The sequence below is a fragment of the Eublepharis macularius genome, chromosome 6 (genome assembly GCF_028583425.1).
Source record: "Eublepharis macularius isolate TG4126 chromosome 6, MPM_Emac_v1.0, whole genome shotgun sequence".
In the NCBI taxonomy this organism is placed as follows: domain Eukaryota; kingdom Metazoa; phylum Chordata; class Lepidosauria; order Squamata; family Eublepharidae; genus Eublepharis; species Eublepharis macularius.
The window spans coordinates 5,807,725-5,822,094 of NC_072795.1; the positions used below are offsets into that span (position 1 = coordinate 5,807,725).

The 14,370-nt window shown below is 47.4% G+C and overlaps 1 protein-coding gene across 1 annotated transcript in view; it reads left to right on the forward strand.

Annotated features, from left to right (window-relative positions):
* The window catches only part of ARMC9 (armadillo repeat containing 9), a 136,122-nt gene that overhangs the window by 55,018 nt on the left and 66,734 nt on the right, over window positions 1-14,370 (forward strand). Inside the window, exons 10-14 of the mRNA XM_054982973.1 lie at window positions 3,655-3,689; window positions 5,993-6,104; window positions 7,283-7,375; window positions 9,597-9,687; window positions 12,671-12,794. Coding sequence (XP_054838948.1) covers window positions 3,655-3,689; window positions 5,993-6,104; window positions 7,283-7,375; window positions 9,597-9,687; window positions 12,671-12,794 — 455 coding nt within the window. The remainder of the gene's footprint in view (window positions 1-3,654; window positions 3,690-5,992; window positions 6,105-7,282; window positions 7,376-9,596; window positions 9,688-12,670; window positions 12,795-14,370) is intronic.

Below are 14,370 nucleotides of genomic sequence, written 5' to 3' on the forward strand. Positions count from 1 at the left end.
TTCTTTGCTGTGCCTTGTCTGAGGCTGGTTGCCCACAAGCAGACCTCACCCCTGCACTGTGGCCAGGATGGGCAACTGCTGCCCTGTTGCTGCCACCATTGTGGAGGGAAGGGGTGGGGTCTCTAACAGCAGGTGCTGCAGGCTCTCTTGGGCCAGTTGTGGCTGCCAGGGGAGTCCCTTGTGGGGCACTCCTCTTGGCACATCACTTATATAACCCCAGAATTAAGGGTACTATGCTCCCCTCCCCCCACAGATATCTATCTTGCTGGCAAAACAAAAAGGAGTATTGTCATGAATAGAAACTTTCAGAGCATCACAGAGAGACTTACGGTTACAGAGATGGGTACCGTGGGGTCAGTCATGGATCCGTTATTCTTCATTTCCTGGAGCCATTGAAGAGGGGATATGATCAATCCCCAGGTCTGATTACATTGCTTCTAATATGACCCATCCTATTGATTGCATTGATTTACCCTCTGCAATCTGCCTTGAGTCTCAGTGAGAAAGGCAGACGAGATATTTTACGTATTTGTTTATTATTTTCATTTATAGTCTGCCTTTGTCATTAGGACTCAAGGTGATTTACAAGTACGATGATAAAATTTTTCAGCCAGTAAGCAGATTACAAAATATGATTAACGTTTGAAAATAACAAGGAAGGTCCCTAGTAAGCAAAATAATGCAGTTGGGCTGGTATTGTAGAACAGAGGGAAAACCAGAACAACATCTGCAAACCCGTTTATGTCAACAGGGTGATCAGTGTAGGAAAGACTTTGTCCCTAATAAAAGCTGGACCTTAGCTGAACTATGACACTGCAGCTATGCACCTTTGTACAAAGAAGTCCTCCTGAACAATGCAGTTTGGCATGTTTTGCGATGCGATAGAAGCGCGGGGGCCTTCCTAATAGCCTCAGGTAGACCATTCCACAACGTAGAAGCCACCACAGAGAATGCATGTGAATGGGCAGTTGCTGGTTTTACCTGTTTGCAAGGTAGCACTTTGAGAAGAACTTCCTTAGATGAGCAGAACGGTTGCAGTGGAACATAGCAATAAGCAGGGGTGGCCAAACTTGCTTAAAGTAAGAGCCACATAGAATAAATGTTAGATGTTTGAGAGCCACAAGACATGATGCATTGAAGTGCTTCAGATGAGGTCCTGAAAGTGACATCACAGGAAGGGGTGGGGTTTGGGTGCAGTATGCTGGAAGTGACATCATCAGAAGGGGTGGAGCTTGGGAAGAGCCATCACCTGATCTTTGACTTGGAAGTGAAATTACAAAAGTGATGTCACATACTTGCTAGGCTTCACCCCTGAAGTCCCCAGGTATTTTCTGAGTAAGACCTGGCAACCCCAAAATTTTTATTGAAAATATGAAAGAGAAGGGAGGAAGGAAGGAAAAGGGAGGGAAAGACATGAAAAGAAAGTAGGAAAGGGAGGGTGGGGCAGGGAGGGAAATAAACTAAACTAAAATGTATGGCCATGGCGATACTCAGAGACCACCGGGAGCCACGCAATATGTCTAGAAGAGCCACATGTGGCTCTCGAGCCACATTTTGGCCACCCTGCAATAAAGTGAACTTGTTGAGCTCTCAAGCATCTGTTCCATCAAGAGCTGGAAGGCAGCTGCTGCCCTGGGCAACTCAAAAGGCATTTGGACAATGCAGTCAAACCCTTGGGATCAGAGAAGGTAGATTCCGTGGTCTCTCATTTGGGGCCTGGCCTAACCATTCCAGTAAGGCACTTGGCAGAGGGTGAACGTCAAACTCGGAGACTGCTTAGTCACTTATGTTGATAAGTGACTTATCAACTTATGTTGATAAGCTCCTCCAGGGACTCCAAAGTACTACTGAGGTCCATAAATGTAATCTGTATTTGATAGCAGTGTCTGTGATGTAACACCCCCAAATTCCCATTCTTGGGCCTTGCTTGCTGGGAACCTGACCCCCGCCCCCCCACTGGCCAAGGCTGCTTGTTGCTGCGGGTACTGTAGGCTCTCTTCCTTCCACCTGCTTCCTAGTTTGATAGCATCTGCCAAGTGAGACACTCTTCTTGGCATTTCCTGAAAGATCCCGAGTTTGGAGCTTTCTCTCAGGAATGTAAGCAATGCCTTGGAGGATCAGGCCACTAGTGCTGTATCCTTGGCAATCATCCCAGCACCCAGCAGGTGCTGGAAGGCACAGGGGCTGGCTATGATCTGCCTCCTGCCCACCCCATCTTAGAGACCTCTCTCTTCCCCTTCATGTGTTCAGGTCATTCAGTGACACCCTGCTCCAGAGCTCTCTCCCATCAGAGGCTCGATTGGTGGCCACTGGGGCCACTGGTGCTGGACTAGATGGGCCACTTTTTTGATCCAGCAGGGCAGTCCTTATGATGGTGTTGGCCTTGTTAGGGGAGGTTCCTTGTTCAGGCTTTTACTTGCCCCAGCTGTGCTTCTGCACTTCATGCCTTTCCAAAGTAAGCTCTGAACTTCTGCTGTAAAATTTTTGGGTTGTGCTCGGACTTTCCGCACTCCTGGGCCGTTTCCAGACGGCTTACCGGCCTCCAGAACGTCGCGCCGCGTTGTGGGGAAAACGCGAAATATCACGTTTTCTTGCGCGAGTTTTGCGTGATGTCACATGACGTCGCACAAAACTTGCGCAAGAAAACGTGATATTTCGCGTTTTCCCCGCAACGTGGCACGACGTTCTGGGGGCCGGTAAGACGTCTGGAAACGGCCCTGGTGTTTTTATTATACTGACTGATTTGTGCTCGCTTTATATTTCAGTGATTGCTGTTGATTGTGATAAGCGTTCTATGCAATCTTACGTCCTGTGGCTGTTGTATTTTGATACTTACTGTGACTTGCTTTGGTATCTGCTCATCTATTTATTACATTTTTGTCTTGCTCTTCCTCCAAGGAGCTCCAAGGGGTATGCATGAGTCTTCCTCCTTCCATGTTCACAGCACCCCTGTGAGGTAGATTAGGTTGAGAGAGGGAGAGAGATTGGTCCAAGGTTACTCAGTGAATTTCATGACAGGGTGGGGATTTGAATCCAGTGTGAACCACACTGGATGTAGACAAACTGCTGCATTATAAATAAAAGGAGATCCATTGTGAATAGAAGAAAATAAGAATTAGACTCCTTTTTTTTTGTTTTAAATGATTATGTAGACATGAATATTATAGGTATGGTATACAGCTGTTATCAAAGGATGATAAATTTTAATTTATACAGAATCTTTGGTTGCCGGTCCAGCCCTCCACAGCTGATCAATCACTATTTAGAAATTTGTGGTTTCTTTTAATAGCAGTCTTTCATCATAAACAGAGAATCAAGTTGGGTTGCGATGGTAATTTCCTTACTGATACCTAGAGTTATAATGTGAGGTTTCAAACTGCTTTTTTTGGTTAACATTTTATGTTGTTATGTTGTTTACATTTCTGATTGTCTGTGATTACCAGTGGATTTTAAGAGAAGCCACCTGGTGATCAAGTAGAATGCTTCCCGTGAAATCGATGGGCTTAGACTGGAGCAACTCTGCATAGAATTGCCTTGTTAAAAGTTCTTTAGTGGGGGCTTTTGGCCATCCAACTAGGTAAAAAATAATAGCTTGAGTAAGTTTTGGCTAAATGCATTATTCTTTCTTTTCTCTCTCCCCTGTCTTAAATATAGGCCTCTACAATGTTGAGAGCATCGTTAGCTCCCACGTAAGTGATCTTTTATTTTTTTTCCTTTTAATTTTTAACAAAAAGCAGATTAAAGTTAACTCATATGCATTCCTGTATTTGAGATGTACATGAGTTTGAGGGATTCTTGGGCTAGTATACTTCTTCTCTCCTTCTACCCTTTACCCATCTCAAAATATCAGTGAATTGTAGTTTGTCTTTGCATTCAATCCATAAAGCTACTTTTTCTATGCGCCCTCCAAACCAATATTCCAAAATTAGATTAAATTAATGCTTGGTGGAAAGAGAGAGCCTCTTTTTTTTAAAGTTGCTAACATTGTGCTATAAAAGTGGAAGTGTCTAAATCCATTGAGATGGAAAGGGAATTTATGACTCAGGGGTCCCCCCCCCCCGAGCATGCTCAGAGGAGGTCTCATTTGCCCTTGCTTGTGAACTGCCATAGGGTAATTTTTAGTGTTGAAGGGGAGGTACTTTTAGAAGCTCATAGAGGTGACAAATTTAGCAATTATCTGGGTAGGAGGAGGAAGATGATCAGTCCTTGAAAGACAAAATTCTGACATGTGAGTGACTCTGAGGATAAAGTTCCAGTAATTTAGGATATAAAGGTACACACACAGTACTGTTGATATGTGCCCTACCACCAAGCAGTGTGACCTGTCCATAACTCTGTGTTTTCTTCGTTATTTATTTAAATTTTGTTATTTAGAGTGGTTATTTTGACTGTATTTTGGAAGTTCATATCAGCTGCTTTGGGTACCTGTGGGGAGAAAATTGGCATATAAATGCCCAAATGAAGAGTGATGCAAAGATCTTGATGCTTATGTAGCAGGTTAACTCAAGGAAGTGAACGCTTGCACAGACAACATGTTAAGTCACACATTTATCACGCATATAAGCAGCATGCTATTGAGGAATTACAACATTCAGAAGACCTTCTTAAAACACTGACCCATTTTACAGATGGGCAACATGAAGGCTGAGTCACATCTTCGAGACTGTGTTCCCAAACCAGCTAGACTGGTTGGATTTCGATTCCTTGGCAGCCCTTTTAACTTAACCTGACAGAATTCTTGGCATGATTAGTGAGAGAAAGAATGTCAGGCATCTTGACATTCTCTCTAAACAAAGGCTAATGATTCTACAGTGGTCTAGTGAAGTGGTAGCCATTTCAGATTGCAGAACTGAATGCTCCTCCGAACAAAAATATTCCACCCACAAAGAAAACCGACATGTTGAGAAAGCCAGAATGCTTTTTCATTGACATACTGATTTAACAGAGGAGTGTTTGTTCATGTGAATCCCCACCTGCAGCCTGAAGTGGCCGAGTCTGGATATAGTTGAACGTCTCCGCGAGTATCAGGCCCCTGTTTCTGTTCTTGCTTAATGTATTTTTTAAAATTTAAACAATTTATACTCAGCCTTTCTATGGGCTCTAATTCAAGGCAGCTCACAACAAGATTCGCCTGAAACAGTAAAGCAAACACGTTCAGGAGAGGGGCTGTGGCTCAGTGGCAGAGCGTCTGCTTAGCATGCAGAAGGTCCCAGGTTCAGTGCCCAGCGCCTCCAGTTAAAATGGATCAGGTAGGAGATGACGTGGTCTCCCTGCCTGAGAGGGGAACAAAAGGGGTTAAGTAACAACCTAAAAGTGTGTGTGTGTGTGTGTGTATAAAAAATATTAAAAAGTATTTATTATAGATGTGCACCAATGTGAATAAAAACAAGTTGAAAACATAAGGCCTGAATGGCAGGCTACATATACATACTAAAACTTGCTAAAACATCTCAAGATACAGAGGATGCTACAGTGCAATGACCAACACAAATAGACCAAGGTACAGTACAGAACTGACCAGACGCGTTTTGGCCCTTAGGCCTTCCTCAGTGGTCAGTTGTAAACAATTTATGATCAAACACACCCACATATATGGAAACCAATCATGCAATGCTCCCGGTGTTTTATCTAGAGATTTGTGTTGGCCATTGCACTGTACCATCGTCTGTATCTTGAGATGTTTTAGCAAGTTTTAGTATATATATGTAGCCTGCCATTCAGGCCTTATGTTTTAAACTTGTTTTTATTCACATTGGTGCACATCTATAATAAATACTTTTTACTTGTTTGGGTTGAGTTTGTGGGGTCCCCCCTTTTTTTCTTCCTTGCTCTCCCTGCCTGAGACCCTGGAGACTATCTGGGTAGACAGTACTGAGCTTGATAAACCAAAGGTCCGATTCAGCCTCATGTTTCATTTGACTGAACTCCACTTGCATCAACCAAAGGCGTTTGTTGCATTTTTCACAAGTGCGGCTTCTTGTCCATCCCACAGGAAAGTGCAAGAAGTGCCTCTCTTGCCCTCCTTGGACTACGAGAAGCTGAAGAAAGATCTGGTTTATGGGAACGACCGCCTCAAATGCTTCCTACTGCAAGCCTTGCGCTGGGTGGGTGAGCTGAAGAATGTCACTGAATGCGTTCGAAGAAAGCTGACGTTACCCTGTTTTACTACCAAGAGACGCTGCAAAATAGTCCTAGCTGAAACTGCCGGCTTAAAAAACAGAAGCACCCAGTCTCCCATTTCCTTTGCAAAGTTCGGTGGTTTCTAAAGTGTTGTCTTTGCCCCTGTTAGATTGCACTGCAAGGAGGAACCTCGCAGAGCGCCTTCAGATAAATGCGTCTGGGCATTATGGTGGCCCCTCAGCGTTACCTTCCTGGCTCTACCTGGCAAGTAGAAGCTGGGCCACTGCAAAGCAAATGCTTCCAGTTGCTAACCTAGCTGCATTGTGCAGAAGGATACCGTAGCTGATGGTATTAAAAGCCACAGAGAATCGAAGGCATGTGGGGGAGAGGGACACCTGTGATGCCTGCGGACGTATCTGAAACATTGACTAGGACGCCCAGTGATATTGGCTAGTAATACCACAAATGCATTCTAAATCTTATCAGCTATTGGGGGCAGACCATTTACTCCACCCCCTCATCAAATCCCTATTTTAAAAGTTTTAAGGATCAACGTCTTGTCTTCCATCTACCTCCGAGGCTTATACTTTGGCTTGGATCCAGCCTCTGGCTTTTCCTTGCGCGTTGATGTTACAGCGGCCAGTTGGAAGCTGAAGCAGAGGAGCTGGGCTGCTGCAGCTTCCTAGAGGGTTCATCTTCCTGCATCTGATATTAGATCAAGTGGGAAGGAACAGAACAGCAGCTGTCCCCGGGGAAGGAGTAAATTGGACCCCCCCCCTGCAAAAAAAAATCACACTGTTACTAGGTTGCTGGTTATACACTTCCACATTATTGTCTGTTCAGTATCGTCCTGAGCATTTAGAACTTGTTGAAAAAAACCCCAAACCTTCCCCCTTAAATCGAAATTCTCGGGATGCTCAAAATTGAGCCTGGGATCTATTTCTGCGGTTGTGTGGTGCAAACACAAAATGCGCAGTGGCCTGGCTGTGGCCTTGCTGGGTGCTCTTGAGCCAGGCTTTTCCCCTGAGGTTCTTCAGCACAGGGATGGTTGGTTGGCAAAAAGAGAGAAAGATGCAGTTTCTAAACTTTGCTTTCTTTCTAAATAATTCCTGTTGTTATAGTAGATTGGCTTGATGGCTGGTCTCCCGTGCTTCTTTTATAGCGCTTGACAAAGTCCCATCCTGGTGAGCAGAGAGACACGGTGCTGCAGGCTTATATCAACAACGATCTTCTGGACTGCTACAGCAACATTCAGGTTAGTAAGGATCACTTCCTTATTTTTTTTTCCAAAAATGTTTGTTATTGGCAATTTAAAAATCCCATAAAAAGGTGTGTGTGTGTGTGTGTGTGTGTGTGTGTGTGTGTGTGTGAGAGAGAGAGAGAGAGAGAGAGAGAGAGAGAGAGAGAGAGTCTAATCTGGGGAACCAGGTTGGATTCCCCACTCCTCCACTTGAAGCCAGCAGGGTGACAGTCACAGCTCTTTCAGAACTCTCTCACCCCACCCACCTCAAAGGGTGATTGTCATGAGGATACTAATAACACACTTTGTAAACTGCTCTGAGTGGGCATTAAGTTGACCTGAGGGGTGGTATATAAATCTGGTGGTGGTGTGTGTGTCTGTGTGTGTGAGAGAGAGAGAGATTCCCCTCTTTGGGTTGCCCCGCTGCATGCTGATGTAAAATATTTCTGTGGGGTTTTTTTGTGTCATCTTCATCATAACGGCGCAGACCTGGTTTGACTTCTAACACTTCAGTGCTAGTCTAACACTGAACTGCTGTGAAAGTGGCCAAAAAATAAGCAATCCATTTATCAAAATTATTTTTTATTTCTTCATGACCTCTGAACATCATGTGAGTGAAGCAGTACACACACACACAGAAATGAACAACTATTTATAAATAGTTTTTAGAGAAAACATGGAAATAATGGAATCGCTGCATCTTTGCTGAGGTTAAAAACAGTCTTCGGCAACATTGGCTTGGATCCCACCAAGATTCCCTGGGCACAACGGGCAGAGGCAATTTTTGCCTACATCTCTCTCCTGCAGAAGCCCAAAACACACACTAAAATGCTACCTCTGGGGGTTAGGGATGCCCAGGAATAGCTCGGTGGGGAATCAGCTGTCTCCCATGGGAGAGGTTGGTGAAAATCACCTCCCTTCGTGCACCCACAGAAATCTAAATAATAACCAAAAGAATTTCGTGAAAGACTAACTAACAGTACCAATAAAGAATACTTCTACAATTCATTGCCTGCAAAGTCTCAATGTGTAATTCATCAATATTACTCAGTAAAACCAATTCAACACACAGATAACAAACCACACCCCGGCAGCTTCAGTTAGAAGTACAATGCAATTAATCGGTACAGGGAGGTCACATAAAGTGCTACGTGCAAATACCTATATTCATACAGTAACAATTACATCATTAAAGTGCAAATGCTGAGGTATGAGAATGTTCATTCAAGCACAATGTGACTCCCAAGAACCGTAAAAGTCCAATAATAGTCTGCAACCAAGCAGCCCATGGGTGTAACCGAGGGTAGAGCGGTCCGGTCAAGAGCGGTCCAGACTTTGCAGGCAATGAATTGTACAAGTATTCTTTATTGGTATTGTTAGTTAGTCTTTCACGAAATTCTTTTGGCTATTGTTATTCTTCGTGAAACTCTCTGGTTGGGTCCCACAGAAATCTAGGCAGGGTCCAAGCCTTTATATTATGTGTGCTGCATTTTCCTTGAGATGTCTGCAAAATGTGATTTGGGTTTAATTTCAGAGTTCAAAAGGTGTGATGGACAGCTCCAGTTCCTCTTCTCTCTAAGAACACCCAGTGGGATTAAACACAGCAATGGGAGAGGCTGCTGGCAGTTAGATCCCTTCAGAGCAGGAGTTCGGGAGAGAGACAGAGAGCTGTTAGTCAGAAGAGGATTTTGAGCCTGTGAAGGAAGCAGCGTGAATTAGAGCTGGTTGCTGAGAACTTTTATTTTGTAACTCTCAACTGCTAGGAGAGTTCAGGATCGAAAGTTCATTTCTGTGTTTGAATCACTCCAGTGTTGCTGAAGTAGTAAATAAAATTTAGTTATTTATTTACTTCATTTATAACCCGCCTTCCTCCCCAATGGGGACCCAAAGCAGCTTACACTGTTCTCCCTTCTGTTTTATCCTCACAGCAACCCTGTGAGGTAGGTTAGGTTGAGAGTGTGTGATTGGCCCATGGCAGAGTGGGGGTGCTGACGTACCCAACTGTGCTCCCCTGTCTGGTGGTGTCTCTAGGAAAAGGAGGAAGGGGACGTGGTGTGTTTAAAAGAGGTCAGAGCTCTCTACCTATTAAAGAGACACAGTAAGTGGCAACCTTTGTGACTGCCTCAACTACCCAGATCTCTGAACCTGCGTGGGGAGAGGCCTAGGAGGTAGTGTTTTAGGGGACACAAAAGTTGGAACTGCAGAACTCTCATAGCGTGCGTTTTGTCCCTTGCAGAGAAGTGTGTTGATGCTGATCCAGTCAAAGAGTGAGGTGGTCTGTCAATATACAGCAAGGCTTGTCAATGCATTTGCCTCTCTGGCTGAAGGTAAGGGATTCCTGATGAAGGAAGTAGCTTTTTCATCTTCCCTGGGCCCGTATACTCCGTGGGCCAGTCTGCCTGAGTAGTGTCTAAGCACTGACAAGCATCTGAAGTGCAGGACCTTGGTGACCTTCTGCGATGAGTGAGAGAGTTGAGCAGATCTGGAAGCTTTACAGCTGGCAGTTGTGTAGATTGGCACTCTGGGATCATCCAGTCCCAAACTGAGGAGCTGTTGTCCTGATTCAAGCCGCCTGCAGTTCCTTTCTGTAACCAGCGGCACCAAGAGGAGGGAATGCACCCCCAAGACAGACAGGCAGAAGTGTACATACTTGCTCACATCCCGCTTTGAGATGTCGGCTTTATGGCATAGCAAAGGCAGGACATTTTTAGGTAAGCAGAAAAGTCATTGTGGTGCTTAATTTTGGTCCCTCAAAAAAAAAAAAAGAATCCATGTTTCTTCCAGGCTTCCCAGGCATTTTGAGACTGAGTCTCGGTGAGGTTCTCTTCACTTTAAAATACAATAAGGGTCTGGTGTGCGTCAACTGAGTACAGAAGGCTGTCACTGTAGGGTCAGTGATGGTGTTAGGGATCCTACAGTTTGGCTGTCTGTTAATACAGAGGACCTCTGGCCACCACCATCCTGGAGGGCACTGCAGATGTGCAGTATGGGCGCTGAATATGCCCCATGGTGGTAGCACTCATGAAGAACCCAGACTGTGGGATGCAGTGCGTGCAGGGCCGGCGCCAGAGGTTTTAGCGCCTGCGGCGGCGTGCGCCTGCGCCTCCGCGCGGCGTGATGACATCATCACAGACGTCATCACGCGCCGCAGGGGGGCTGGGCGGCGCATGGACCGCCGAGCGCAGAAGCTGCGGGCTGCTGCTGGAGCGGCGCACGGAGGCTGCTCCGTGCGCCGCCCCAGCAGCAGCTCATGGCTTCTGCGCTCGGCTGGGGCGGAGGGGTGCGCAGCGGAGCTGGCGTGGGCTGGCTACAGCTGCTGCTGCAGCCATCCAGCCAGCTCCGTGCCGCCGCTGCCGCGCGCCCCAGCCGAGCGCAGAAGCTGCGAGCCGGGGCTGGGGCGGCGCGCGGAGGCTGCTCCGTGCGCCACCCCAGCAGCAGCTCACGGTTTCTGCGCCCAGCTGGGGCGGAGGAGCGCGCAGCGGAGCTGGCGTGGGCTGGCTACAGCTGCTGCTGCAGCCATCCAGCCAGCTCCGTGCCGCTGCTGCCGCGCGCCCCAGCTGGGCGCAGAAGCCGCGAGCCGCTGCTCGAGCGGCGCACAGAGACTGTGCCCGGCTGGGGTGTTGTGGTGGCGGCGGCGGCAGCAAGGGGCTGGCTGGCTGGCTGGCTGCAGCAGTAGCTGCAGGCAGCCCAGTCATGCCAGCTTCGCTGCGCGTGCCTCCACCCCCAACACCCCCTCCAGCGCCCCTCCAGCGCCCACGCGCCCGAGGCCACCGCCTAACTGGCCTCCATGGGCGCGCCGGCCCTGAGTGCGTGAGTATGTGAGAAGAGTCAGAAAAATGTTTAGGCCCGATAGCCCATTTTATTCTGCCCCTACTGAGGACTTGCTGAAAGAACAGCTTCCTAGGATTTGTCTCTCCTCCCCGCCCCCCCCTCCCCCGGCAAGTGTGGGGTCACTCATTTTGGTCTACTGATTTGAAATCCTGATGTCAAGCTATCAGGTTGCACAGAAAGTTTAATCAGATTTAAGATTTCAAAGAGGTGGGTTAGAGGAGGGAACTGGCGCCTTCAGCCTGCTGCAAACTCTGTGGAACCAGCAGAGCTGAAAGAGAAGTTGAGTTGAAAGAGAAAAGGAATATATGTGGTGAATTTCAGTTTTCTAGCCTTGTCAGAGAAATGAAGGTCTAAGATCCCTCAGAAACAAGGCAGTGAAGCAGGGGTCCCCAACGTGGTGCCCGTGGGCACAATATCTGCCAACACCCTTCCTAGTGCCCACCAAATGTTTTTTAAAAGGGGGTGAAGCCAGGTGGTGCTTTTGCCAAACATGGCTTCTGATTAACCATTGGAGATTTGATTGGCTGTGCAGATTTCTCAAAGCATTGCTTTGGCAGAAGCTGCTTCCACAGCGCAAGGATCTTCACTGTGTGACTAGTAGCAGTCGTCATGTGGCTAGCTCCACCTCCTGCAGCCACCATTATATGGCAACGATTTTGTGGCTGTGCCCACCACACAGTGTCAGAATTCCAAATACGTCTGCAGGCTCAAATCAGATTCAAGGTTCTGGTATTGACCTATAAGGCCCTGTGCGGACTGGGACCAGCGTATCTACGGGACCGTCTCTTCCCATGTATTCCCCAGAGGACACTCCGATCAGGGGAAACAGCTGTTGGTGGTCCCTGGCCCCAAGGAGGCCCGCCTAGCCTCAACTAGAGCCAGGGCCTTTTTGGTCCTGGCTCCCACCTGCTAGAATGCTTTTGACTGCTGAAATCAGAGCCTGGCAGGACCTACTATCTTTTCGCCGGGCCTGCAAGACAGAGTTGTTCCACCAGGCATATGGCTGAGGCTGGGCCTCCGCCGGCCTGGAAAAAAGGGATGTATGAATCTTAACCCTCCCTGTGAAGGCATTCCACCATCCTATTTTAAATGTGTTGTTTTTAATGATCATGAATTTTTAATGGTATTTTTAATACATTGTTTTCCGCCTTGAGCCCGCTCGCGAGGAGGGCGGAATACAGATTTGAAATAAATAAATAAATAAAGGTTGGGGACCCCTGCAATAAAGAATAAGGAATGCACCATAAAGAATCTAGTGTCAGAGAAGAGCAGAATATAACAAACGTTCAGTGGCACCTTAAAGACTAACAACATCTATTTCAATATAAGGTTTCACGAATCACCCGAGACTATAAATGTAGTTTGTCTGTAGGATGCCACTTTTACTTTGCTGTGACGGACTAGCCCAGCTTCTCTTTTGCAATTGGAAGAGCAGAGCTGATTTCCCTGATCCCGTCTCTTCCTCCTGGGTTGTTTCAGGCCGCCTCTACCTCTCACAGAACCCCCGGTTGCTCCGAATGCTGGAAGAAAGACTGAAAGCGGAAGATAAGAATTCTCTTACCCGAGAGAACGTCCTGGGGGCTCTGCAGAAACTCAGTCTCAGGTGATGAAAGCACGGCAGGGGCCTGGCGACAGGGAAGGAACAGCAAAGGCTGGCTGCACTGGGGCGTGAGGGAGACGAGTGCCTGATTTTTGAGTGGCTGCCATCGGGGTCCTCCAGAGCTGATGACAGCAGTGTCACTTAAGAACTTAAGAGGAAGAGGGCTCAGATGGACCTTGGCTGGCGATTATTTTTGGAGGGGATTATTTCTGCTAGTCTGTTAATACATGTTGTGTTTAAGAAGCACCTTTCGTTGATCAATATCTCCTTTGGTTACAAAGACCTGGCAAATCCAAAGTGATGAAAGGCTTCGGGTTTCTACCCTAGCCCCAAGGATGGATTTGCCCCAAGGACTGGGGCTCTTGCCTTGTGTGTGCACTGATGATGGCAGTGGAGTTCCATCCTCCAAAGTATAAAGTAGTGATGGTTGTTGTGGGTTTTCCGGGCTGTATTGCCGTGGTCTTGGCATTGTAGTTCCTGACGTTTCGCCAGCAGCTGTGGCTGGCATCTTCAGAGGTGCTACACCTCTGAAGATGCCAGCCACAGCTGCTGGCGAAACGTCAGGAACTACAATGCCAAGACCACGGCAATACAGCCCGGAAAACCCACAACAACCATCGTTCTCCGGCCGTGAAAGCCTTCGACAATACATATAAAGTAGTGATTGGCAACTGCCAGCCTTTGGGTTGGCCCATCAGAAGCAGCCTTGAGGTGGGGCAAGATGAAAAGGTGGCATGCAGAACTGATACTTGTGGGGGCACCATTAGGGAAATTCCTGGAGATTTGGGGGCTATGCCCTGGAGAGAAGAAGGCGCTCCGTGGGAATGTGATACTATAGAGCCTATACTCTGAATCTGCCGTCTCAACCCAGGAAAGTGATCTCTTGCAGCCTGGAGATCAGTTCTAATTCTGGGAGAATTCCAGGATCTGCCATGAGATTGGTCACCCTAGTCATAGCCCTCCAGGAAGTTCTTCTGGACAAGACTCATTGAAATGAAGTGGCACTGGGAGCCACGTGCTTTTGCACAGCTCCCGTGCATTTCAGCGAGGTTTGTGCAAGCATACTTCCGGTGGATTGAGACCACGTTAAGGATCACGTGTAGGAGATACCAAGAATTTTCTGCTATAGACACCACAGCGGCATAGGCAGCTGTGCAAAACCCGGTCCTTGGGATCTAAGTCAAGCAGGCACACCAGGAAAGGGCATTTTTGTGAACACTAATGGTCTGCCTCCAGTCTTAACATATCGGCAAAAATCCTAGCCTGTGGCTAAAAGCCCGAGAGCCACCGTTGAGGGGCAACAGTGGCCAGAACATTACCCCCCCACACACACACACAACTGGTGACTGCTGCAGCTCTGTCAGTCCCACAACCTGGAGAATGGGGTGCAAGGCGGGCTTTCTAATGGTCTGGGGGTGGCGGGGCTAGCGCCAGGACAGTGAGAAGAGGGAGGGGAGTGGCAGGGCAAGACATTGGGCATCAAGGAAGGAGCCAGCCATGTGGCTAAGAGCTTAACTACACAAGACGAGTTACTAGAGTTCTACACGTGTCTGCTTACCTCAAGGTATGATGGGAAGTG